The sequence below is a fragment of the Erythrolamprus reginae genome, chromosome 1, assembly GCF_031021105.1.
Source record: "Erythrolamprus reginae isolate rEryReg1 chromosome 1, rEryReg1.hap1, whole genome shotgun sequence".
NCBI lineage: Eukaryota > Metazoa > Chordata > Lepidosauria > Squamata > Dipsadidae > Erythrolamprus > Erythrolamprus reginae.
In genome coordinates, this window is record NC_091950.1 from 83,831,834 (window position 1) to 83,859,518 (window position 27,685).

Below are 27,685 nucleotides of genomic sequence, written 5' to 3' on the forward strand. Positions count from 1 at the left end.
AAGTCATTTAATACTAGCAATTCAAAAGTAAATAAAATATATAGATTAGGATATGCAGTCCAATTGTTTAAAGCAGATGTAATATTTTCCAAAGAGTCTTGGTTTATGCCCAAAAATGACTTGGTGAAAGCAACTTTCCAGATACTGAATAGAATCAATTTGAAATAGAGTGCAGGTTAGTTCAAAGTCAGGGCTGACTGCAAGATTGGGTAATACAGTATAGCTGTGAAACTATATGGAATCCAAGGAGAAAAGATGATTTAGAGTAGGGGTGTCAAATACGCAACAGCATCACATGACATATCAGACTTTTTTCCTTCGCTATACTGGGGGGGGCTAGCAGAACTGGGGGGGGGGCTAGCAGATGTTGCATCTGGCCTGTGGAACATGAGTTTAACACTCCTGATTTAGAAGGTGTTTGGTTTACAAGTTGCATCTTGTAAATAAACTTTTTCAGATTTAAAAGTGCAACTTCTTTAAGAGGTTGCTGACTATTGCAGTTCATTCCCAATCATATTTTCTCCTTGAAATTTGAATAGTTGCACAGCTCTATTCAAACCATTTTTTATTTTTGCTATACGTGCAGTAGGAAAGAAACAAAACCAAGATGGCTGACTGAATGGATCCAGTTCTTTAAAAAAAAACCTATCATCTTGCAAACAGCTAAGAATCATACATATTTGAATTATTTTCTTGAGAGCTAAAGAATAAGAAAGGAACATACCAAAGTTTTCCAATGTTTATAATAATCATTCAGTGTCTATGACTTTAATATTATATTGCATAAGCCAATTGCCACATTCATCCTATACTTGAGAACTATTCGGAATATAAAACTGGAAATTGGTTTTTTAATTTTTTATATGTTAAGCGAAGTGCATGGTCTTTAGTCAATATTTCTCGTGAAATGAAAATACTGTTGGGTTCAAATAGTTTGTTCTAAATTTATATTTTAAGTATAAACTCTAAATGTATCACTGTTTTAGCTTCTTTCCAGAAGATTCTCAAACTGTTGTTGAATTAAATCACGCAGGTAAGAATTTTTAATTATCCTCAATTAGTACATATAAATAAAATATATGTGTTACATTACTATGATAACTGATCATTTTTCACAATGTTCAGTTGTAGGACCAAATGAAACAAGAAATCAAAATCTGCAAAATGAGTAAGTTATTGAATGAATAGAATATCAAGTACCGTATTTTTTGCTCTATAAGACGCACCTGCTGATAAGACGCACCTAGATTTTAGAGGAGGAAAATATAAAAAAAATATTTTGAGCCAAAAAGTGGGCTAAAATATTTATTACAATAACAGCGCATTTGAAAAACGCTTTCCCAGGCAGCCGGCTTGCTGGCCGGGGAAGCAAGCGATCCGGGACTGTGTGGCTTTGCGCCGTGAGGACAACAACGGCGCCCCACCACCCGTTCCTGCAGACGTGCTGCCTTGCGCCTCGTTTCCTCTTCCCGCCGCTGCATTCGGAGCCCAAGAGGGGGAAAGAGAAGAATGGAGAGAGAGCCGCGCGCCGGAGGCGGACGCCGCTGCCGCCTCAACAGCAGCCACGGGAGGGGAGTCGCTGGAGCTGCCCCCGGACTTTCCACAAGCCTAATGCCGCCAGCCCACATGCCCGCCTCTCCCCGCGGCGGCGGCGGCGGTAGTGCTGCCCAGCGCTCCGGCGTTGTCCGGGCTTCTCACTGCCGCCTCAACAGCAGCCACGGGAGGGGAGTCGCTGGAGCTGCCCCCGGACTTTCCACAAGCCCAATGCCGCCAGCCCACATGCCCGCCTCTCCCCGCGGCGGCGGCAGTAGTGCTGCCCAGCGCTCCGGCGTTGTCCGGGCTTCTCACTGCCGCCTCAACAGCAGCCACGGGAGGGGAGTCGCTGGAGCTGCCCCCGGACTTTCCACCAAGCCCAATGCCGCCAGCTCACATGCCCGCCTCTCCCTGCGGCGGCGGCAGCAGTAGTGCTGCCCAGCGCTCCGGCGTTGTCCGGGCTTCTCCCGCCACGCACAGCCCAGCAGCTCGCTCCGGCTGGCAGCGGCGGAGGAAGGCGAATAAGGCTTGGAAGCTGGCTGCTGGGATATCGCCGCCTCCCCCTCTGCTCCAGCGCCTCCGCCCCCCCTCCCTGCCTGCATCTTCGCTCCATAAGACGGGGCTGATTTTTCATCCTACTTTGGGAGGAAAAAAACTGCGTCTTATGGAGCGAAAAATACGGTAATTTCTTTTAAAATGGCCTATCACTTTCTGTTGTATGCATTTGTTGGGATTGTTTGCTTAGTACATTTAATAAATTCATCTTTATCATGTTATTAGTGTTCTGTTCACAATTCTAAACTTGTTGACTAAATGAACTGATTCATACTTGCAATTGGAGCTAGAAAATTTTCACTAATAAGATGTTTTCAGACAAATCAATATTTTAACAAATATCCATGATTTTGTTATTAAATGTTAAATTTCTTAGAAACATTCTACTAATTCCAGCATTTATAATAAGTTGGGTTTTTCTTCTCAGAAATGAAGAACCAGAAGCTACCAAGTATGAGATAACTGGTAATATTTATTTTATTACTTTTTATTTACGCAGGTATTTTAATTTATATAGTCATCCATCCAATCAATAAATATTCTAAGTTTATTGATAGCAGAGATTTATAAAAACATCATTGTTAAGTAGTAATATAAAATACATTGAATTTATGACAAAGAAGCTTTTGGATCTAATAGGCTCACATCAAATGGTTATATGATAAAACTGTTAAAATCTTATGAAGAAAACTGCCAGTTTTCTGAATTGCAGATAAACTAGATATAAGAAAAAATGGTAGAACAAATTGTACAGAAGAAGAGCTAAATCAAAGGGCAATATTAGACAATGTATTAGCAATCGCAAATACCACTTAGACTTATATGATGCCCCATAGTGCCTCACAGCATTCTCTGAGCATTTTACAATATTAGTATATTGCCCTCAACAAGCTTTTACCACCCAAGGAAGGCAGGATTGAACAACTGGAGTGAGCAGTACTGCAGTACTGCATTCTTACAATTATGCCATCATGGATCCACAAATAGGGAAGAATGTATCCCTATATGAAGGTGAAGGTGAAAAATAAGACTTGAGGGCATGGGCGCTTGCAAATAGAACCAAAAAAGTGTGCTTTAAGTCATCATGCAAGTGACACAATTTAGGTATTTATTTTGAATATCATAAGTTCTAGTCCTACCTTAGACGTAAAGAAACAGGCTTGATGACTTTGGGCCAATCCTCTGTCTTAACCCATCTCAGAAAAATAGGAGGAGAAAGGTGTGTTCGCTATCTTGCATTATTTATGAAAAATAATAGAGGTAGGATAAAATTAAAAAAATAAATAATATAATTTGCCCGATTATGCATATATCATTGTGGCTTGCACAGCAGGAAACAATAGAAATCAAATGAAATACAAGATGGATACTATAAATAAACTTCTTGCATCTAGAAAATGTAATCTTTTGCTAGCACTATGCTAGGGGAGAGACTAGATAGATTTTATTTAAAAAATTATATGGCATGTTAACATAACACTAACCAAAAGGATTTAATTCTATTTTTTTCCTCAAAGGGATGAACACTTTACTTCATGCTCCTATCCACACTTTGCAACAGATGGAGGTAAAATGTACTAATCTATCATATCAATTTAATACAATCAGGGCGTCCAGCAAACCTGGAAATCAGGGAATTATCAAGGAAATCGGCGGTTTGGGAAATATCAGGGAATATGTGAAAAAACCAGAATAAATTGGGGGGGGGGAAACAAACTATTAAAATATTTAAAAGTCAGGGAAAAATCATGTGGGGAAAAATGGATCGTGCTGCCTGGCAGAGTCAAGCAAAAATGAGTATAACTTGCTTCCTCAGCTACCAATATTTCTTCACGGCTTAGCCATTTGGTATGACGTCATCTACAACCACGCCTTAACTAGATCGCAAGTTACAAGGAAATATTAGGGAATTTCAAAATGCTTTCCCCATGGACACCTTGTACAATAGAGTAAGATTTATTGGGATGATAAAAACATTTATAAATACAGTGGTACCTCATGATACGAACCCCTCGTCTTACGAACAACCCGAGATACGAACCTGGGGTTCAGAAATTTTTTGCCTCTTCTTACGAACTTTTTCCTTCTTATGAACCCGCCGCCGCGAAGCCCCGCCGCCTGGCTATCACTTTTTGAAACAGCCGGGGGGCTTCTCAGTGTCCTCCTGGACCCGAACGCCAAACCCGAACTTCCGGGTTCGGCGTTCAGGAGGCCGCCGAGAAGCCCCCCGGCTGTTTTTAAAGGTGACAGCCGGGCGGCGGGGCTTCTCAGCGGCCTCCCGAACGCCGAACCGGGAAGTTCGGCAAAAGTTCGGGTTCGGGAGGCCGCTGAGAAGCCTCGCCACCTGGCTGTCACCTTTTAAAATAGCCGGGGGGCTTCTCAGCGTCCTCCTGGACCCGAACGCCAAACCCGAACTTCTGGTTCGGCGTTCGGGAGGCTGCTGAGAAGCCCCCCGGCTGTTTCAAAAGGTGACAGCCAGGCGTCGTCGTTTTTTTGCGTTTTTTTTTCGTTGCACGGATTAATTGATTTTACATTGTTTCCTATGGGAAACAATGTTTCGTCTTACGAACCTCCCCCAGGAACCAATTAGGTTCGTAAGACGAGGTATTAATGTATTAATAAAAATTTTCAAAAAAAAAAAAGCACCTAATACTGTAATTCCATGAGTTGATGGGTAACCAGTGTGTCAACGTTCTTTTCATAGTTGCTAATTACTTTTGGCAGCAACTCAAATAATACTTTAAGCTCTTATTTGAATGGTTATAGTTTATTTTATTCAAAATGCTTGGACAGAAGATTGAACTGGAGTGCTTTGGCTGGCAAATTACAATGTCTGTTCATACATAAGGGAAATACAAATTTAAACATTCTGAATATTCTTTTCTGATTTTTAATTATATATTTTTCACTTTTGATATACAAGTCCTCAAAACTTTCTCTTCATTTCTCTGCTTTCATATAATGTATTTAAATACCTTTCTGCCAGTAAACATATCTTGGAAGATTTTCTCCTTTATAAGAATGACTATTGAGAGCCTTTGGAATTTGTGATGCCCTGAGTGCTTATTAAAATTTTGTTTTCTTTGAAACCTGAGGTATAATATGTACATTAAATATATGTAATTGATCTGAACTATTCTGGAAATGCCTCTTTATTGTAAATAATATTTGCTTAGTTTCAAAAGTCAGTATTCTTTTTTCTAACAGTTTTCAGTTTAATACAATCACATTTAACTCCAGAAATATCAAACCATTCCTGTTTTTATAAAATTCAAAAGGTGAATTTAAAATAAGTAGTGTATTTTAATTTATAGAAAGGACTGAGCTTTGGTTTTCAGTATAACATAGGATTGTAAAACATAACTTAATATAATTAGTAGTTAAAATGTCACGCTTTTTCTTTTTTATAGTGTCTTAATGCCAATCCTAGTCAAGAATTGAACACCGTGGATAGAACAATGATTTTTTCAGAACAAAATGAAATGGATATGACATCTGGTCATACAGTCCTGATTACCCATGACATTAAAGTCTCCCAAGAAACTGACAAACCCCAGAAAATAAATTTTGAATCATTTTTGTCTGAGATAAAACCTGGGAAAAACGTTTCACAATTTACTGAAACCTGCTTCTCAAATAACTCTGTACAAATGAATGAGAACAATTTATCTCAGCAGAAGACAAATGCCGATAAGACACACAAAGTTAATTTAGGAGATTTTTTGGAAAGTTTAAGGTCCACTAAATTTTTTTCAGCACCCTATGATGATGTCCCTTCAGATAGAGCAGCTTCAGAAAGAAGCACTTTTTCTTCCCAACAAAATGCATATACTCATTTGCAAACAGAAAATTGCAACATGACTACTGTCTTTGGAGGACTTGATAATAGGCAATATGGTGAAACCTCTGCTCTATCTATTGAAACAGCCATTTCTGCTTCAAAGCAATTAGGATGTGCTGAAAGTATGGATGTAATTATTGCCAATACAGAAAGACTTTTGCCATCTGGAACTAGCACAAGTAGCAGGATAAATGAACAAGAGAAGCTTGGAAAGAATAAATCAGTTACTCATAGCACAGTTAGCTGTACTCTAAGGACTTCAAATTATCAGCTTGCTATTCAGCAAAACACAAATATGTCTCACAGTGAAATAAATGCAAATAACAAGGAAACAAATATTAACCATAATTCTGCTGTCAAGATAACTAACAGGGACACCTTACCCTCACAAGCCAGTTTTGCAACTATTACAGGATCTTCTGTCACTTCTGTGCCCATTCTTCGTGGTGATAAAACTGAATTCTCTGAAGATATGGAAATGACCAAGGATTGTACAAGTTTAATCTGGGAAGTACATTCTAAAGGAACAGATAGTCCTGTTCACTTCTCAGTTCAAAAACAGAGAAATGATGATTTTGAGCTAATGGACCGAACTAATTTTAGAGAGATTGATATGGACATTGCAAAAAACCATGTTTCCATGAATTCTCATCTAAACAGTATGCACCATTCTAACTTAGTCAGTAAATCGACTACTGCAGATCAGCAAAATGATCATGGTAACATGGAGCATTTAAATCAAAAAATAAATCTTACCTCTGCAAGAGACGTAAACTTAAATACAATTCAAATTTCCAAGAGTTTTAAAAAGCAGGTAGAGACTCCATTAATGCCATATCCTACTAATGGTAGCACTAAATGGACTACTTCAGCAAAAACAATTGGGCTTTCAAACAACGCCATATCTTTAGTTCCTGATCATGAAAATGCCTTTGCTCCCAGTGATAATATGGAAATAAATAAAGCTGTAGGATCCTTAAGACATAATTATCTGAAGCCTATCACATTCTGGGGTATATCACAGCAGTTGACAGATGCTAGTAGGAAAAGCATAATTGATTCAGAGTCTGATAAGTTTATGGCATTGCCATTGAGTGACGACAATGAAATGGAGATTACCAAGAGCTATACTGTGCCAGTAAATTGCAACATGCTGCAGCATGATAGAACCACTGAAGTGTTTCCCTTAGAATCTGTAGACAAAACTACTAATGTATATAATGATATGGATGAAACTAAACCTATAACATGTATAATAAGTCAGTATGTAGAAAATCCTGGTTCCCAGATTATACAAAAGCAAAATAAATTTGGTAGAACTATGCCAACCAAAGATAGGACTATTGTGTTTGCTCTTAATGACGGGGATGAAATGGACATTACCAGAAGTGGCACAGTTGCGTTAAATCATGATGCTGGCACTTTTGCAGAAAATATGCCTATTCTGTCAATTGCATCGTCAAATAAAACTGTCCTATCTACATTAAAGGATGATGTGGAAATAACCTATCCTGTGACAAGTGAAAATCTTAGAAGCATATCTAACTTCCTTAATCTTCCAAAGCAGAATGCAGGAACTGGAAGGAAAACAATTGAGTCAGATAGTGATGGGTCTAATGCATTTCCTTTGAGTGCAAACAGTAAACTAGAATTTAGGAAGAACCTTAAAGACGCAGTAGAAAGAGCTCCTCGAGAACAAACTTCATCTGAAGAGAATATCAACATTAATATATCCAATAATATGGCAGTAAATAAAAGCATGTCTTTTGCTCCTGCAGATAAAACTGTAATGTTTGAACATAATAATTACATGGAAATCACTAAACCAATAAGTATGACATCTATCAAAGATACTGGCTTTGAGATTTTGCAGTTAAAAAATAAAGAAAATGGCAAAGGGATTCTAATAAAATCAGCCAAGAAAGAAACTGATCTGTGTTTGCTGGATGAAAATGAGATGGAAATGACAAGAAGTCATACGGTAGCAGTCAATTATGATATCCAACATGCTAAGATGGCCCGTCAGAAATTGTTTTTAGATCCTGCAAATGAAACTGGTTTGTTGGTATGTAATAATTATGAAACAATAAATAAATCTTCCAGTTTTGTTCCTGCAGAAAACACCATGATTATGAGCAATCGTGATATGGAAACAACAACTTTTTTACCAGCTGAAATTTTCAAAACTAGTCTAAAACCTTTGGGACAGAAAAGAAATTTAAATTGTCAGTCTATTTCAGTAGACCCAATTAATATTAGTGTTTTTGACCAACAACATAATGAAATGGAGATTACAAAATGCCACACTGTGTTAGTTAACCATGATGATGTTTTCCATAATGAAAAGATTCTGCAATTATCTGTTCAGAATAGTATGGATACTTCAGGATTTCCTACAATTGCAAAAAAAGCTGAAAATCTTTATAAGAATAGGACTGAACCAGAAAATGCTGAATGGAAGTTCTCTTCAAATCAAACGGGTAATGAGCTAGTAAACACTAACATGCATGCAGTATTGTTTGATAAAACAATTGATTATTGCCAGCTTGCTAGCCAAAGTAAGCAACTTTTTCCTAATGCAGTCATATCATATCAGGATGGCCCAGAAGCTACTAGTTTGCACCCTGATACCATAAGTTGTGGGAATCTGCAGGAATTTAAGGAAGAGATGCTAGAAAAAAATATGGAACAGAATCACGAGGAAAGGACAAATGATCCGGAATTTATTAAAAAACACAGAGTTACCAACAAGGAACATAATTGCTATGTGCTGTCTGCTGAAAAACAAATACCAAACATTTCAAGAATATCAAAAGAAAAAACAGTTGCCTTTTCAGGTGATGGGAACATGGAGATAACTAGAAACTACACAACAGGCATTGAAAGGATGTTTATGAGTGACAAAAATGAATGTGAGTTACATTCCTTGGCTAACTTTAATGCTGAATGCTCTGCTTTAATAGTTGATCATGAAAAAAAAGGAAATATTGACCAAACTATATCTGATAAGTCCATCGTCCAAGTGCAGCAGAACATTTTGAATATTAAAGAGAGAGAACTAGAGTCTTGCACGGCTGAAATTAGTCATATGAAAGAAATTATATCAAATGTAGATTCAAATAAAGAGAATGAATGGATATTCCCTATCAAACAGTCTTCTCTGGTGCCAACCCTATCTGATAAAACTTCTCTTGGTTTAAACACAGAGATGTTTAAAGAAAATGATGACCTTAAAAAATTAATTCAATCAAGACAATTAGATGATATTACTATAAAAGCAATGGATGTTCTTCCATGTGGTGACAAAATCAGAAAGAAAGCAGAATGGGGAAGCTTTTCAAAAGATCAACATAACAATTTGAAATCCAGTCCCATAAATGTACTTCCAGTGGATGAGCCAGTCATATTAAATGAAGGATCTACTGCTATTAGCAACTGTCCAAAGTTACAAAATGCTGAGAAGAAACCAGAACTTGTTCTGCTCTCTTGTGATGTCGAGTCCAGTCTTGGTGAAGAATTGCCCAAGCTGATAATGAAGCCAGATTGCTCCTTGAAGTTGAAAGAAGACAGAAGAATGGAATCCAATGCAAATGCTTCTAAAGCAGGGATAAATACAAGTTCTACTGAGGGTATTCCTCTTAATGTACATTTAAGTACAGATAACAGTAAAATAAGAATAATGCCCTTGCCTATCTTCCCACCTAAATTACCGAATAAAAGAAAACCTGCACTTTCCAATATAGACGTTTCTGCTGCCAAATTGGATAAAAAGTCAGAAATTCAAGATTCTGAAGCCTCTCTACTTACAAAGAGTACCTCAGACAAAATAACCGAGAAATTGTGTTATCCTTACATAGATGAAGAACTACTTCCTTCATATGCAGAGGAAATGGATTCTAACGAATCTTTATGTCAGGAAATGCCAGGAAAATATTCTGAGGAGATACATGAAAAAATGATTGTTAATAATGAAATGTTTGAAACTAATCAAAAATTAAAGAGACCTATAAATCAAGAAAATGAGGACATTCAAGCAGAAAAAAAGTTTAAGAAAGATATGGACTGGAATGATATCACAGAACAAAAGCAGGTTGGTAAAAGTTTACTATTTTGATAGGTTTTTGCAAATCTGTGGGTTAAAGAATAATTATCCAGCAATAGGATTTTATTTTTAAAAAGATAAATAATACCTACAAATTAGCTAGGTAATATTGGAAAACAGATTATTCCAGTCATAATGCTGGCACCTGTGCTTTGAGAATAAAGACGCTCTAACAAAAATGGTGATAATGAATAGATTATGTAGCTGAAGAAAGACATACAATTTTAAATAAAAGATGTATAACCTGCAAAATATTTGTAATATTTTCTTGTGATTTGATATTTTATGAATAATGACTTTTAATTTTAGATTCTTCATAGCACAGAGGTACCTCATAATGACATAGAAACTGATGAAAATAAACATATTCCAGAAGTGGTGACCACAAAACGGGAAAAGAAACAAAGCAGCAAGGACAACCTTTCTCATTCATTTGCAGTTGATGCAAGTTGCAATAGTAAGATTTCTTTCAAACGAATGACTTGAATAATAGAGATTGAAATATGTAGAGGCTTTTTTCAGTATTGTATATGCCGTGGAAGTTTCTCCTTCACTTGGCAGAATGTATGTGGGCTTATTTCAGAGGCAGACTATCTATTGCTCATATTATTCAGAAGTAGTTCACTCTAAAGATGGTTCTTGTTAGGAGTAACAAATTGTTAGGCTATATACACAATTCTTCTATATGTGGAATTTTGCTGCAAAGTAGCTACCGCGTTGTAGTCCTGCTCATTCATAAAATTACTGCTGTGCTTGTCATGCTAGTTTCAGAATATTGATTCCCATACTGGATACTCCATACCTCCCAAATAGATATAGTTCCAAATAAAGAGCTTCAGGTAATAAACTTTTTTTTTAATTGAAGTCTAGCAGTAGAACAGAAGTGTTTGTGGCTGATTTTTCAAGGGATCTTTATTGGAGATACCAATAGTGAGGATGGACACAGTCAGAAAGTGGGGGAATAGAATAGAAGGCGGATATTAGAGCACCTTAGAGCACCCAATTTGCACTGAATGATGTTGAAAGAAAATGCAGGGCATCCTGCATAAGCCACGCCCACAGTGTGGTAGTAAAAATTGTTGTACACCTTCCTTACTAGCAAATCTGTGTATTTTCTATCATCTATATGATGTTTTCGATAATATAGTGTCAGTCCCTCCATTTCTATGAATCTGGGTGGAAAAACTAATTATTGTGTTTCTTTACGTGGGTGGGGCTGAATTATTGAGACCAAGTTGTGGGGAATTTAATAACAGGACTGAAAAAGCTCAAGGTTTGTTTTTATTTTTGAAACTGGGAAGGTTGGTTGGTTCTGCCTGCTCTATGGATATCATGACATCACTGGCCATGCCAACTGTAGTCTCTAGGCAGGATACAAAAAAGTGGAGATTTTTAAAATGTTTACCATAACTGCCACAATTTGGCAGTTGTGTTTTTTAGAAACACAGAGTAAGAAACTAGATGACTTTAAATTTAAATACTTGTAGAATTATTTCTTCACTCATTATATTATTCATATCATAAACCCTACAAATGAAGTGTTTCTTCACATTTATCTCAAAGATTATCAGAGTATTATCCTTGGGAAGAATTTGACCTGGTGACCCCTGAGGAAGTGGACCAGGCCGTGAGAGCTGTGAGTTCCTCCACTTGCCTACTGGACCCTTGCCCCTCCCATCTGGTCTCGGCCAGTCGGGAGGTGACACATGGCTGGATCCAGGCGTTGATTAACCCTTCCTTGAGGGAAGGGTCATTTCCGCAGCCGTTGAAGGAGGCGGTTGTGCAACCCCTCCTCAAGAAACCGTCCCTGGATCCAGCTGAACTGAAGAATTATAGACCAGTCTCCACTCTGCCCTTTTTGGGGAAGGTTGTTGAGAAGGTGGTGGCAATCCAGCGATCCTTGGATGAAGCTGATTATCTGGAGTCCTTTCAGTCTGGTTTCAGGACCAGTCACAGCACAGAAAATGCTTTGGTCGTGCTGATGGATGATCTCTGGTGGGCCCAGGATAGGGGATATTCTTCTATCCTGGTGCTCCTTGACAGTGGCCTTCGATACCATCAACCATGGTATCCTGCAAAGACTGGAGGGACTGGGAGTGGGAGGCACCGTTTTACGGTGGTTCTCCTATCTCTCCGGTCATTCACAAGTTGGTGTTAGTGGGGGGGGCAGAGATCCACCCCTCGGCATCTCCTTTGTGTGATGCCACCAGAGGCGTTCCTTTCCCCCCTACTATTTAACATCTACATGAAGCTGCTGGGTGAGATCATCTGACGGCATGGGGTGAGGTATCATCAGTACGCTGATGATACCTAGTTATTCATCTCCACCCCATGCCAATTCAGTGAAGCGGTGGATGTGATGTGCCGGTGCCTGCAGGCTATAAGGGTCTGGATGGGGGCCAACATGCTTAAGCTTAACCCAGACAAGACTGAGTGGCTATGGACATTTTCTTCTAAGAACTATTCGACCTGTCCATCCATTCTGCTGGGGGGAGAAACATTGACCACCTCAGATAGGGTTCACAACTTGGGTGTCCTCAACTCACAGCTGAACCTTGACCATCATAAGGTCACAAACACCTGGTTATGCCGGCAGGACTAGGGGCCCTAAATCGACCACTAGCTTGTCCATGTGTATGAATCGGTATGAATGACTTGTACGTGTGTTGCTGAACTGTTTTTTGAGTTTTAATTAAGAGTTTTAGAAATTAGTTTGTTTTTTCTTGACTTCTTTTTATTGTTATTGTTACTTGTAATTTACACTGTTGCAAGCCGCCCTGAGTCCTTCGGGATTGGGCGGCATAGAAGTCCAATTAAATAAATAAATAAATACTAAATGAGAAAAAAAATCAGAACTTTGTGCCAAATAAAGTAAAAATTAAAATCGTTTAGGCTGTAAACTGATGCTGGTTGTTACTGATATATCTTTATGTGGATTTTTTTCTTCACATCTCACCTATTTTTTTTCTTCTAGTTGAACAAAATAGTGATCTGGAGACTGAGCTTCTCATGGACAGTATTTGCGAACAAAATTTGCAAGAGGTATATATTTAATTATAACTTTCTCTTTCAAAATGTATTGATACATAATGAATGGTCTTGAAATCTAGCAGATTTATCATAATATTTAATTATAGCTAGATTTTGTTTTTCTTGTTTTGCTAAAATTGTTTCTGTTGACTCAATATGTTAGATAATTCTTTTATACACTAAATTAATTTTTATTCTTAAATTTTGGTTATAGCCTAGTGGGTATATGAGCAATATACAGTGGTACCTCTACCTAAGAATGCCTCTACTTAAGAACTTTTCTAGATAAGAACCGGGTGTTCATGATTTTTTTGCCTCTTCTTAAGAACCATTTTCTACTTAAGAAGCTGAGCCCAGAAAAAATTCCCAGGAAATTTGAGAGCAGCACGAAGGCCCGGCCAGTTTCCTGCCATTCCCTCTTTAACCCCAGACATCTCAGGCTTTTCTGGGCTGCCAGAGGAGCCTTTTGGTGATGTGTAAGGAGGCTTTGGCAGTCCAAAGCGAACGAAACATTTTCCTTTCTCTGGGCGCTTGGAGAGAGAATAAACCTCTGCCAGCGCCCAGAGAAAAGAAACACTCCCTTTGCTCTGGGCAGCCCAGAGCGAACGGAGCATTTTCTTTTCTCTGGGCGCTTGGAAAGAGAATAAACCACTTCGCTGTGGTGACTTCCTTGCACTGCCTCCCATACACCTGGCGCGAGGTTGCCTCCCGGAGCGTCTGAGCACGGAAAGGCAAAAAGAGGCGCTTCGCTCCAGCTGGATCAACTTGGCTTCAGCCAAACCGAGGAGTCACCACAGTGAAGTAAATGTGCCGGCTACAAAACGAGCGAGAGGAGAGGGGAGCCCTTCAACATGGGAAGGAAGAGGATGCAGGTAGCAGCAGCAGCTGCCGCCGCCTTTTGGTCAAAGGAGCGGAAGGTTCCTTCCTCTTGCTCGCCTGGATTTCTGTCTGGCGCAGTGTATGGGAGGCACGTGCTTCTCCTCGCTGCCTCAGTCCCTCTTTTTTTTTAAGCCTTAAAGTTTTGGATTTTTTTGATTCCCTTCACCTCACCTTCTTCCTTCGCCAACGACTGTCCTCTTCTTCTTCCTCCTCCTCCTCCCATCCAAATTCCAAGCTTTTATTTCTTTCCTAATGGGTTTGCATGCATTGTTTGCTTTTACATTGATTCCTATGGTAAAAATTGCTTCTACTTACAAACTTTTCTACTTAAGAACCTGGTTACGGAACGAATTAAGTTCTTAAGTAGAGGAATCACTGTAATTAAAATATCTTGAGACATTTGATTTCAACTCCAGACTAATGTTTATACTTAACCGTTTCCATTTTAGAAATTGCTGGAAGGTACTATCACAGTTCGTGAATTTTTCACACTTCTCCAAGTCCATGTTTTAATACAAATGCCTCGCCAGAGTCACCTTCCGATCAAAGTACGTATGCGTAAAAGTTCCTAGCAACTATGTTACCATATAAGTAAGGATTTCATTTTACTACTGAAACAAACTTTGTGCTTTATATTAAAGATTATTTAAGATTCATCAGTATGCATATTGTACTTTATAAGTCTCATTCAGCCATTATAAACATATTTTGTAACATTCATTTCAGCCAAAGTTTAATTTAGTTTTATGCCAATTTGGATTCTGGAATTGCTGAACCAAGAAAGAAGCAATTAGTATTGCTTCCAGTTCTATTTTGAGCACATTGGTTTTCTCAATTTTGAGCAGGAATGTTTTAATTTTAATTAGATTCCTTCTTAAGAAATGACATATGTTTTGTTTTCTCTATAGCACACAGTCAACACATCATCTATGCTAGAGGATGAGATTCTCAATCACTGCATCCATCTTCCCAAATTACAGATTTATAAGGAGGATTGTCAAACTCTTCACTCGATAATAGAAGAGTAAGATACTTCCAATTCCCCCCCCCCAGACATTTGTATTAACATCTACTACTTTAAATTTGATGTGAATTGCAATATTACTGATATCAGTTGATCACTTTAATGTGTCCATTGTAATTCTTTCAGAAACACTAGTGGATTCTTATAAATCCTGCACTGTTTTGTTGTTCTGGACACAAATAAAGTTCTACGTCTATTCATTTTGGATTGACCATCTGAAGCCCGGAATGTTTTGATTTTTGCAGTTTATAGCCAAAAACAGTATTCAAAGGGATCCTGACTGATTTGTTGAGATGAATACTACAAGGCTGATGTGTGTCACTCCCTGGGTCCCCTCCTGCTTTTTTTTTTTTTTTTTTTTTGCATCTGCACCAGTTCACCTTTCCCACTTCCTCACAGTGCTTTTCTTTTCCAGCCTGTTCCACTGACCTTCCTGAACACTGATCTTTCTGGCAACTTTGTCTTCTCCACTACTTCTGCCTTTTTTTTTTTTACAAGTGTTGCTTGCAAAAGCCAATATATTAAACAAGTGCAGGTAATCCTTGACTAACAATCACAACTTGGAAGTGAATTTTAGTCACTAAGCAATGGAGTCATTAAGCGAGTCATCACATTACCCAAACCGACATTACAACCATCTTTACCACTGTCATTTAGAAAATCATTAAATAAATCGGATGGTCCTTCAACGAATTCCGCTTTCTCAACTGACTTAGCTTTTTCACAAGCTGATTGGGAAGTTTGCAAATTGCGATCAGGTGGCTGCAAAATGATGCAACTATCATAAATGTGATCCAGTTGCTCAGCATCCAAATTATCATGTAACCACCACAGGGATGGTGCGATGGTCATAACTTTGAAGACACATCATAAGTTACTTTTTCCAAAGCCATTGTAACTTTAAACCATGATTAAATAAATGGTTTTAAGTCAAGGATTACCTGTATATTAACCTGTTCTTTAATTCAGTGATTTAAGCTTCCAGACAGCTGCTGACACTGATGTTCATATATATATCACCAAGGAAATGCTTTGGTTTTGGCTCTCCTCTCTCTCCCCCCCCCCCCCCCCCGGAACATTTATTTCAGTCCAAATCCAGAACAAAACAACCCCCTATTCTGTCTGTTTAGAGAACAAAGTGGCAAAAACACAGGTCCCAGTTTGGACATAGACTACAAAACTCTCTTTTTCTGTGTATGGAATATTTTGTGCACAGAATAATATCTCTATTGTGAAGATTCTGGGGGTTTCTGCATACAGAAAGACGATTTCTTCTCCACCGGTGGCCCTCGACTAATGCCACAACTGACTTGAAAATTTTTGTTACTAAACAAAACAGTTAAGTGAGTTTTGCTCCATTGTACAACATTTCTTTTACCACAGTTTTTAAGCTAATCACACTTGTTAAGTCAGTAACACAGTTGTTAAGTAAATCTAGCTTCTCTGTTGTCAGGGGGGTCACAGAAGTTGATCACATGACTCCGGGCAAATATATGCTTCTGAATTTGGCCCATGTAACCATGGGGATATTGCAATGGCCTAAGTGTGAAAACTGGTCATAAGTCACTTTTTTCAGTGCCATTATAACTCCCCCCCCCCCCATTTTTAATTTTTTTCTCAGTTAAATTATTTCTGCTTTCTATGAGCAGACTAGCACAGATGTTTGTTTGTTTTTCAGATTAAAACTTCATGCAGCTGACCAAGATAAACTTCTGGTGAATATGAATAAAAGTTTTTGGGAAGTAATGAAAACTTGTTCAAAGAAAGAGGTATAGACAACTGACTTATTCTGTTTAATTGTAATTATTGGGATATGTCCATAACGTATCTTAATTTTATGAATATTTGGTTATTTTAATGGCACTTCAATGTATAGAAATTGCTTATGTATGCTCACTTTAAAAATAGTTTTATATAAATAAAAATAGTATATAAATAGAAATATATTAAAAATGAGACATACAGATAGTATATGCTCATTCTTAACTGATAATGGACTATTCTTTTAGATTGAATAGCTTTAAATAAACATTTAAAATGTGTCAAGATATTTTATTTTCAGTAAGCCTATTGGAGTATTAAAAAGATGAGGCTCTCTTACTCTCTGGGAGTATACATTTTAAATTATTGAAGTAGACGACTAAGCAAAATTAGTAAGGGAGGAACTTTGATAGTAGAAGGTGAACATCAGGGCAATAGCCAACTGAATAATAATGTGAATATAGTGCCCAATTCAGTATAATTAATTTCTGAAAGCCTTAGAAATAATCTATACCCAAACTACTATTTTCAGACCACTTTTTAGGAGTAGTGGTATTATAAAGCTCTATAAATAATAAAATTCAAAGATATTAGACATTAGCCAAGGTAGCACAGTGGGTAGAGTACAGTACTGCAGGCCACTAAAAGCTGACTGCTAGATCTGCAGGTCAGCGGTTAAAATCTCACCACCGGCTCAAGGTTGACTCAGCCTTCCATCCTTCCGAGGTGGGTGAAACAAGGACCTGGATTGTGGGGGCAATATGCTGTCTCTGTTAAAAAGTGCTATTGCTAACATGTTGTAAGCCACCCTGAGTCTAAGAAGGGTGGCATTAAAAAAATCAAATAAATAAATAAATTCTAAGACATTTATTTTACTTTCATTATTCAACAGACAAGAAATGTAGATGCTCTTAGTAGGTCTTGTAGAAGCAGATGCTTTTATCAATTCCACAAAGATCTTCCAGAAAAACACTATTAAGCAGATTTTGTTAAATAGGTTAGAGATGTTGAAGTGATAGGTAACATGATAGCAATATTTCAGTATTTGAGAGGCTGTCACAAAGAAGGGGAGGTGAACCTATTTCCCAAAGCGTCCGAAGGCAGTACAATAAACAATGTATGAAAACCTACCATAGTTTTCGGATTATAAGACCTACTGGTATATAAGATACACCTAGATTTCAAAGAGGTAAGTAAGGGGGGGAAAGGTTTTTGTCCTCCCTGGCCCCCAGGAGCACTCTGCAAGCCTCCCAAACCCTATGTGCACCTGGCTTTTTGCAAAAACAGCCCTGTTTTTCACCTGTTTTTTTTTTGTAAAAGTGGGGTGCGCAGAGGGCTTGGGAGTCTTGCGGAGTGCTCGGGGCGGGAGGGGAAGGCAAAAACTCCCCATATTGTGAAAAATGGCCTGTTTTTTGCAAAAACAAGGTGCACAGAGGGTTTGGGAGGACTACAGGGTACTCCTAGGGCCATAATGGCGAACCTATGGCATGCAGAGCCATATTGGAGGGCACCTGAGACTTTGCCCTGTGTCAGCTCCAGCGTGCATGTGCGCCCTGGCCAGCTGATTTACGGCCTTGGGGGAGGCTGTCTTGCCCTCCAATGCTTCAGGGGAAGCTTCCTTGAAGCCCCAGAGGCAAAAAGAAATCACACAATGGATAAACCGCAAGTTTGGAAAAACGCACTTCCAGTTTGCCATTGTGCTGGTTTTTCACTCTGGAGGGTTTAGGGAAGCTTCCTGAAGCTGTGGACTGCAAAAAGCAGCACAATGGGCAAACCGGAAGTGCGTTTTCCAAACTTCCGGCTTGCCCATTGAGCTGTTTTTATGCACTCTGGAGCTTCAGGAAGCTTCCCTAAACCCTCCGGAGTGCACAAAACAGCACAACAGCAAATCAGGAGTGCGTTTTTTTCATGTACCAGGCTTCAGTAAAGCCTGTGCGCATGCACAGGGTGGGTGGGTGTTCACATGCATGGGGAGGGAGGGAAAGGGTATGGGCAAGTGTGTGCATGCTAGCACACCCACACACACCTTTTTGGCACGTGAACCAAAAAAGGTTCACCATCACTACATTTGTGGAAGGCAAAAACGCTCCCATGTTTGCAAAGAGCTCATTTTTTTGCCCATCCCCCCCCCCGAAAATGAGCGTGTTTTTGCCTTTCCCCGGCCCCCAGGACTATTCTGCAGGCCCCCCAAACCCTTCTGCGGACCCACCCCCCTTTTTTTTTGAAAAACATCCATTTTTTGCAAAAATTGGACGCTTGGGTGGAGCTTTGAGAGGCCAAAAATGGCTGTATTTGGTGTGAAAGACGCACTAACATTTCCACCTTCTTTTAGGGGGGGGTGCGTCTTATACTCTGAAAAATAAGGTAATCAGTGAACAATTAACCAGTAGAACAGTTGCCTTTAGAAGTTTTGGATTTTTGAAGTTTTTAAGAAGAGCCTGGATACTCATGTGTCTCAAATTGTGTAGGGTATCCTGTTTGAGAAAGTCCCTACCAGTCGATTCTGGTTGGTTGGTTGGTTGGTTGCTTGCTTGCTTGAAATGAGGCTGGGGGTATCCTTAGATATTGAAGAGAAGCTTGTGACCTCTTGCTTCCAAATCATCTATATGATAAAATTAATTCAGCATATTTCACCAATTTATTTAATACTACATTTGGGAATTCAAAATAAGTGGATAAGAGGTGGCTAGGAAAACATGTTTCTAATAGTTGTTTGATGTGCCCAACATTTGAATTCAATCCATTGTGACTGTGGCATGTTGCTAATGAATTATCAGTTAAGCTAAGTTTATTTTCATTGCAGCTGAAAACTTTTGGTGCTGAGCTGAACAAAATGAAATCCTGTTTCACCAAGAAAAGTAAAATTCTTGCTCACAAAGGAAAAACAAAATTATATGCGAAATTGGTGGACAATGCAAAGGTAAATTATTTATGGTAATCAATGTGATATAACTTGAAAATTTTAATTATTAAGAATTCTATTTTTGTATTTTTGCCCTCCTTTTTCTTTTACAATACAATTTTATAAGGTAGTTTGAAATGTAATAGCTTGTTCCTAGAAAAACAAGCAAATTATATTGAGCCTTAATGTTCTGCATAATCCGAGTTGCTGATTATTCCAAGATGAAATTTATATTTGAAAAGGGATTTGAATTCAAATTACCTTGCAAATAATTTACTTCCAAATAATACAAAATGTAGCTCAATACTCCCTAATTGGAATTATTACTTTTTAAATATCTTTAACAAGCAATAAAATAGAAATGTGCAATTCATGTAGATGAATTGCACGATACAATTTCCCTCTAACTTTAAATTTACAATAATATAATGCGGATGGCCTACTACAGTTATTTACATTGTTACTAGCATTGTTCATTGTTAGCTTCTCTCTTCCCATAATAGTAGAAAACTCATTTTAATTTCTTACAAATAATCTTAACAAAAAGTGTATCAAATACTTTGTTTTTTAATTTTTAATATGTCAGTAAGAAGCATATTCCATGATGGACATTTCCATTTCCATTTCACATTTGATGAACAGGCTAGAGACCCTGATTATTCAGCTATTAAATATGTGTGTTGTCAGATCTGTCCTTTGCTTGATATATCACCCAACACTTTATGTAATATTTTAATATGATTACACTTTTTTATTTTGGCATTAGCAAACAAACATTAGATGGCATTAATCAATATTAACTTTAGATTTACTATAATATAAATATTACGTTACAAGTAAAAAGTATGTTTTTTATTATATAAGATGCAATGTGAAACACTACACTCAAGATTAGCTAAAATGGATGAACTTCTGAAAGAAATGGATAGCTGTCTTTTTGCTCTGGAGAAAGGTATAACTTTTTAAAAAATTAGACAATTCAGTCTTCTTGAGTTAGTATAAGTTGGTTGTTTTCCTAAATTTATAGCAAACTTCTATTAATAAAAATTACAAGAATTTGGTAAACTGTATTGTTTCCATAAGGTATATGCCCTAGCCTTTGTTTATATTTTCTTTATCAAATAGAGGACAAAAGATTCATGGCTCTATAAAATTATATTCAGCTTGTTCAAAATTGAGCAATTTAGACATACTGCTTGTTCAACCCCAAACAGTGGATAAACAAGTGGGGAGAAGAATAACCATAGATTTTGAAGGACTTTGGTTCCTTATAAATTTGATGTTTTAATCTCACTCCTCTTTGTATCTGGAACTTAATTATGACAAAAATACTGTTTCTAGGTTTCTGATCACTTTACCATTGATATGCTACACAGATTATCCACAGGTGCAACACTTAGTTTAAATACACTATTTTACTAAATTTACACATTCTATGTCAGGTAATAACTTCTTGTGAAATTAGTTTCTCATCTGGTGTCAGAAATACAGAAACTAGAAACGGGGAAATTATTAATTTGATATTTAAAAACTTTAATAATATATGGATATATATAGTTTTAGCCCAATACCAGGTCACGTTAATGGCAGAGATGTTTCCGACCAGCAAGTCATTCTGTGTGCAAGTTGGTCCCAGAGGGCACTGTAAAAGATGGAGACTTGTATGAATAGTGCCACATTTGCAGTGAATATCCTCATCCTCAGGGAGAAACTCCCATTTTCTAATATAATCTTTAGTTCTAGCCAAACCAATGCAGAGTCTTTTTAAACACCTCCAGACTGTCCATTCCTCCTCCAAGCAGTTCTATCCAATTATATAAATGTTTTACTTGAGATTTCCATCTTTTTATTCCTTCTGTTTGAGGTGTAACAATTTCTGTCTTTGTTAAACATTACCTGATTTTTAGAAACTGCTACTCTGAATGATTCTGAGTTGGTTGTCAATTATGCTATGGAGGAACATGAGACCAAAGTAAAACATCTTGAGAGAGGTAAGTAGGCTTTTTTATTTAAATGAGATAAAAGATTCAGAATTAATTTTCAATAGATGAGGGTGACATTTATAATAGTGTTCTTTTACAAAAACATTTCAGGCACAAAAACCCTTTGGGCTCCATTATTACTTAAAAATAAAGATTATATTATTTTAATAGTATTCCTCCTGTGTGATGATAGGATTTTTATAATTTCTTAACAAAAATATTTTAGTTAGAATTATTGTTTGATTATTTTTGCTGTTTTAATCTAGTCTACATATGGTGAGAGCGTAAACCATTCAGAATCTCTTGATTATTGGAATCATATAAACCGGATAAAGTAAACTGATGACATTCCTCCATAGAGCTTATATAGGGAATATTTGAAGTACATGAAATGTACTGACACCTGTTAGCCAGAGTTTACCTCTCTTATTCTTAACTGTCCACAGAAGCAAACACGCTCTGGAACCGTAGAATTAGCTTTTATTCAGGCCAGATTGAGTATGTAACAATAGCAGTCCGTTGTAAAGTCAGCACTGGGAGCTACTGCCTCCCAGCACTTTTTGTAGGTGGAACCGTGCCCCCTCAGCCCCACCACTCAACAACCATCTGGCATCGGCATCCAGTTCCTTTACAGCAGGCAGCTCGGTCATCTCCCATCATCGGGTTCCCTGGTTTGGCCCCTGGCCCATAACCCGCTGCTGCTTCATTATGCCATTGTATCTGGCACCAGCCAGTTGGGTTCTGGGAGGCCACCAGTCAGCTGTGCATGCGGTAACGCCGCCCTTACTGCCAAACCATACTGCATCTGGTAGAGGCCAAAGCCATCTCAGCTGTAAATCTTGTTGGTGTTTAAGCTGCCGCCTGGCAAGGTGCCACCCAACAAGGCAGCACTCGGCTGCTCCTGCCACCTTGTTCTCCAACCCCCCCCCCCCCGCCCCAAGTATGGCAAACAGGTCAGGCGGCTCCCCCTGCCCAGGGCCGTACCTGGAAGACAGTAAGCACATATACTGTATATTAGTCATGTTCGCTTGTCATGTGTGCCTGTATTTAAGTATAGCAAAATTAATATTTTCTTTGAAATGTTGCAACGCTGTTGAGTTTGTGGATGGTCTATTTTCTTTCCAAATCCTGGAGCTGCTTAGGATGGAACATTTGTTCTTAGTATTGCACAAAATTGGCAGGCATGAACACAATTGCACATTAGCATCACCTGCTTTGGAGGGATTGGATAATGGAATGGAAAGTACAGCTGTGTGGAATTATGGGGCTGGATGTGTTTAATTACAATAAATGGGATGGATAGAAACAGAAACATAGAAGATTCATGGCAGAAAAAGACCTCATGGTCCATCTAGTCTGCCCTTATACTATTTCCTGTATTTTATCTCGATTCTTTACCTGGATTCTATTGCCAGATTATAAAAGTAGTTTTCTTTAATTTTAGAACTAGAAAATTACAAATCCCAAGAAGATGATCTTCAAAGGTAATATTTAACACCAAAATACCCCATATTTGCAACCTATAAAATATGTAGGCTTTCAACATCTCTATGTTATTCACATGTTGCATTTTTACAGAGAGCAAACAGATCTTAGGGATAAAAAGCAACAGAAAATTTCTGCAATCAATCAGCTTCAAAGAGACATAAGAAGTTGCCAAGAATTTACAGAGAAATACAAGTAAGTAAAGAGGATTTTCTTGTAATGCCATTCATCCTCTAATTAGAACTGTCCCAATATATGCTGTCCCTTTGGGAACTTAACTGTGATCACAAAATAATCTCAATTGACAGAGAATTCTCTAAAGTTTAATTTGATTATTTCATGACTACTGCTCATTCTCATTGAGGGATGACAATATAACTACTCACTCTAAAAAAACTATTGATATTGATAAAATAGTCTAGGAAAATAAACGGAGTCTTCCTATAATAGTTAAAAGACCAACTTCTCCGTTTCAGTATGTATGTGGGGGGTGTATCCAGGCAAGTCTGCATGGTTTTGAAGTTAACTGACAGAGTTTGTTTTATGTTATTTTTATTTTATTCGTATTGTCACAAATAACAAAAGGCAGCAAACATACTCAACACATTTTCCTCTTCCTCTTTTCCACACAACAACAATCCTATGAGGTAGTTGAGCTGAGAGGCCCAAGGTCATTCAGGTGGTTTTCATAACAAAGATGGGCCTTTGACTCATCATCCCTCATTTTGTAACTGATGCCTTAACCACAAGACCCCTGGTTCCCAATGTGGGGCTCATGCCCCATGGGGCAATTTGATTTTTAATAGGGACAATTGGAACCTTGTTTAAACCAAGTTAATGGCCTTTTTAGGCTTCCTCCACATGAGTAGGAGTTCACTTTTTGAATAGTAAGACTTATATGTCACGGGGAGGGCATGAGGATTTTAAAGATGCTTAGGTGGGGCATAGGCAAAAAAAAGGTTGGGAACCACTGCACTAGACCAATTAATTAATTTAATCTTACAATTAAAGAGACACTGATACTGCTAGAAGTTCTCTTCTAATCTGTGAAACTCAGTTTTTTGGGGGGGCTTCTGCACAAGACTTTGATTAAAGAATTCTGCTTTCTTCCTTTCTTCCATTTGGAACCTATTTCTTTTTACCTTTTTTCTCCAAAGAAGAAAAGTATTTTAAAGAAAGTACGGTAATACAGAACTGATTAATATTAGTAGCACTAGTAGCCTAGTGTAGAAATACTTCTTTCCTAGAGTGGAAAGAGCATTATTAATCTGTGACTCTGTTATGTTTTTTTCTTCAGCTTCTCTGAGTGGGAAATAAAGCAATGGAATGATCACCAGGCAGCATTTACTTTCCTTTATGAGTCTATTGAGCTCACTGTGGGATTTAAACAGCCCTTTGGTAAGTTGCAAAACAACAGGAACTCTTACCTTCCTTCTATGGCACTTCTATAAAAACTGTTTAAAATTATTTGAATTTAACTATTTGTTGTGGCTATAATTTACCACTATTATGCAAAATTATGTTTTTTATTGCAATGGAACATTTTGCACTAGAAGGATAGATTGTAAATACTGAATTATCTAAACTGGACAGTTTTATGGTAGAGACTGACATAGCAAGTTGCCTCGCCATATAAATATTCCTCAATATTGGAAATATGTATTGGTGGTTATCCAATTTATTCAGAAGTCAATAAATCTGATTCACACATCACCCTAAGTCATACTATTTGTAATAGAAACTCTATGCAGTACTAGAAATGGAATAACCCAATTTTGAAGATGTGCTTCACAACGTGTGTGCTTTTTTGTAGATGATGCTACTTTCCAAAACAAGTTATACTGGGAGATTGTTAGTCTGGATTTTGAAACATTATTGGATGGTAAGATTGCAATATTTTACAATCTTAACGAATACCCAGAGATTCATGAGAAACATATTGTTGAAATGGAAGAAACTAGGAAAAGCAGGCTGATATCAGGAATCTTTACTTTCTAATTTTAATTTCTTCTGTAGTATATTTCTTTGCATTAGCCAAATAATACTCAAAGTTGTGGGGAAATGGAAGATTTTACAAGTAACCGATAATGCACATGTATTTGGTAAAATTGTACAAAGGAGACATGTATTAATGATTAAACATTATCTGTTGTTTTATTCAATTGTTATATGCCACCAGAAGACACTTTGTGTGAGATGGGCAGCCATATAAATGTTATAAATAAATTAATAAATAAAATAACATGAAATGATTTAAATATAGCTATAATTTTTGATAATATTTTTTTTACTTGATGTTTTTTCCAGAAACAAAAGCTGCGCCTACTGAAAATCTAGTGCATAAGCTTATCTTTCAGTTTATTGACAGTCAAAATTCATGGCAAAAGAAATGCTCAACAGTGCATCAACTTTCTGAGGTAAGGAACTAATTATAAGGAAATCTAGAATTCATTAACTAATGTCGAATAAAGCACTAATGTAGAATAAATACTGTAAAGCTCTTAAAACTGTCCTCAAAGTTATTATTTTACTAGTTCATGATGCTTATGAGATGATCTCTGGCGGGCCCAGGATAGGGGACATTCCTCTGGCCTGGTGCTCCTTTGACCTCTCAGCGGCCTTCGATATCATCGACCATGGTATCCTTCTGCGGTGACTGGAGGGACTGGGAGTGGGAGGCACCATCTTACAGTGGTTCTCTTCTTATCTCTCTGGTCACTCGCAGTCAGTGTTAGTGGGGGGGCAGAGGTCCACCCCTCGGCCTCTCCTTTGTGGCGTGCCGCAGGGGCCCATCCTCTCCCCCCTACTATTTAACATCTACATGAAGCCGCTGGGCGAGGTCATCTGTTGGCATGGGGTGAACTATCATCAATAGCTCACCCAATTATACATCTCCACCCCATGCCAATTCAGTGAAGCAGTTGATGTGATGTGTCAGTGCCTGGAGGCTGTGAGAGTCTGGATGTAGGCCAACAGACTCAAACTCAACCTAGACAAGACTGAGTGGCTGTGGGCATTTCCTCCTAAGGACTATTCGATCTGTCCCAACCATCGTCTTCGGGGGAGAAACGTTAACCCCTTCAGATTGGGTCCACAACTCTCTCTCAGCTGTGGCCAGGGGGACCTTTGCCCAGGTCCGCCTCGTGTAGCAGTTGCGGCCTTATCTGGACCCGGAGGCTCTACGCACAGTCGGTCAGGTCCTCATCACCTCCCGTCTTGATTATTGCAACACGCTCTACATGGGGCTATCCTTGAAAAGTGTTCGGAGACTCTAAACGGTCCAGAATACAGTTGCGCGAGTTGTCATGGGTGCACCTCGGTACACCCATATAACACCTATACTCCGCAAGCTGCACTGGCTCCCTCTTAATCTCCGGGCACAATTCAAGGCATTGGTTATTACCTGTAAAGCCCTATATGGCTCAGGGCCAGATTATTTACAGGACCGTCTCTTACCATATACCTCCCAGAGACCAATTAGAGCACATAGTCGGCCTCCTCCAGGTCCCATCAGTTAAACAGAGCCTTCTCTGTTGCTGCCCCGACTTTATGGAACCAACTCCCCCCCAAGGTCCGTATGGCCCGCACCCTACTGGTTTTACGTAAGGTCACGAAGACCTGGCTATGCCGGCAGGCCTGGGGGCCCTAAAATAACCACTAGCTTGTCCACATGTTCAAATTGGTTTGAATGATTAGTATGTATGCTATTAAATTGTCTTAGTTTTAATGATGATTTTAGAATTAGTTTTTTTTCCTTGACTTCTTTTTATTATTGTTGTTAATTGTAATTTATATACTGCCGTAAGCCGCCCTGAGTCCTTCGAGATTGGGTGGCATAGAAGTCAAATTAAACAAATAAATAAATAAATAAAGCACTTATTTTGTCAAGAGACAACTGCTGTCAGGAGAATTGAACAATGATAAGTTCAGGTGGAGGCAGGGTTCGCCAATGCCCTGCACCTCTACCACTTTCCTCCAGGTATTCCGAATAATGGAGATGTTGGCGGTGAGGATGAGGGGGAGACTGAAGACTAAAATCACCGGAATTTATTTTTATGAAAAGTTCATTTTGACAATATTTTCCAGAAGTCCCAAAGATGCTTTTTTAAAGAGGCAAGTGGACTTTCTGGTTATTCTTTGAAGATGTTTTGCTTCTCATATAAACAGCTTCTTTAGTCCTCATGGATTAGAAGCAAAATGCCTTCAAAGAAAAAACAGAAAGACAAGATGCCTCTTTTAAAAAGCACAACCATGACCTAGATGACTGAGAATCTCCATAGACATATTTTCTACAAAATCGATGTGTTTATTATGATAATCAAGATTACTTTTATTTTGGTTATTCAACCAGATACTGCATGATCTCTCTCTCGTGGTGAACCGCTGTCAACTTCTGGGAGAAGAGATAGAATTTCTGAACAAATGGGGTGGAAAATTTTACTTGCTGAAGACTGAAGTGAATGACACAAAGTAAGTGCTTGTCTAATCTACTTATATTTTTATGCTTTGTGCATTCAAATATTTTTTTTAAAAAACTCTTCCCAGTTTGTAAATACATGTTATAATTCAGCCAAATTACTCCATGATTTTA

At 38.2% G+C, this 27,685-nt stretch overlaps 1 protein-coding gene across 2 annotated transcripts in view; it reads left to right on the forward strand.

The window, feature by feature from the left end:
* Positions 1 to 27,685, forward strand: part of KNL1 (kinetochore scaffold 1) — a 41,758-nt gene that overhangs the window by 7,828 nt on the left and 6,245 nt on the right. For both annotated transcript variants that reach the window (XM_070756865.1, XM_070756874.1), the window contains 19 exons: positions 987 to 1,033; positions 1,126 to 1,168; positions 2,516 to 2,553; positions 3,606 to 3,655; positions 5,499 to 10,019; positions 10,341 to 10,488; positions 13,006 to 13,073; positions 14,390 to 14,488; positions 14,849 to 14,964; positions 16,643 to 16,733; positions 19,529 to 19,645; positions 20,492 to 20,579; positions 21,535 to 21,618; positions 23,054 to 23,093; positions 23,188 to 23,289; positions 24,392 to 24,492; positions 24,908 to 24,976; positions 25,402 to 25,511; positions 27,446 to 27,564. In XM_070756865.1, the coding sequence (XP_070612966.1) occupies positions 987 to 1,033; positions 1,126 to 1,168; positions 2,516 to 2,553; positions 3,606 to 3,655; positions 5,499 to 10,019; positions 10,341 to 10,488; positions 13,006 to 13,073; positions 14,390 to 14,488; positions 14,849 to 14,964; positions 16,643 to 16,733; positions 19,529 to 19,645; positions 20,492 to 20,579; positions 21,535 to 21,618; positions 23,054 to 23,093; positions 23,188 to 23,289; positions 24,392 to 24,492; positions 24,908 to 24,976; positions 25,402 to 25,511; positions 27,446 to 27,564 (6,051 nt within the window). The remainder of the gene's footprint in view (positions 1 to 986; positions 1,034 to 1,125; positions 1,169 to 2,515; positions 2,554 to 3,605; positions 3,656 to 5,498; positions 10,020 to 10,340; positions 10,489 to 13,005; positions 13,074 to 14,389; positions 14,489 to 14,848; positions 14,965 to 16,642; positions 16,734 to 19,528; positions 19,646 to 20,491; positions 20,580 to 21,534; positions 21,619 to 23,053; positions 23,094 to 23,187; positions 23,290 to 24,391; positions 24,493 to 24,907; positions 24,977 to 25,401; positions 25,512 to 27,445; positions 27,565 to 27,685) is intronic.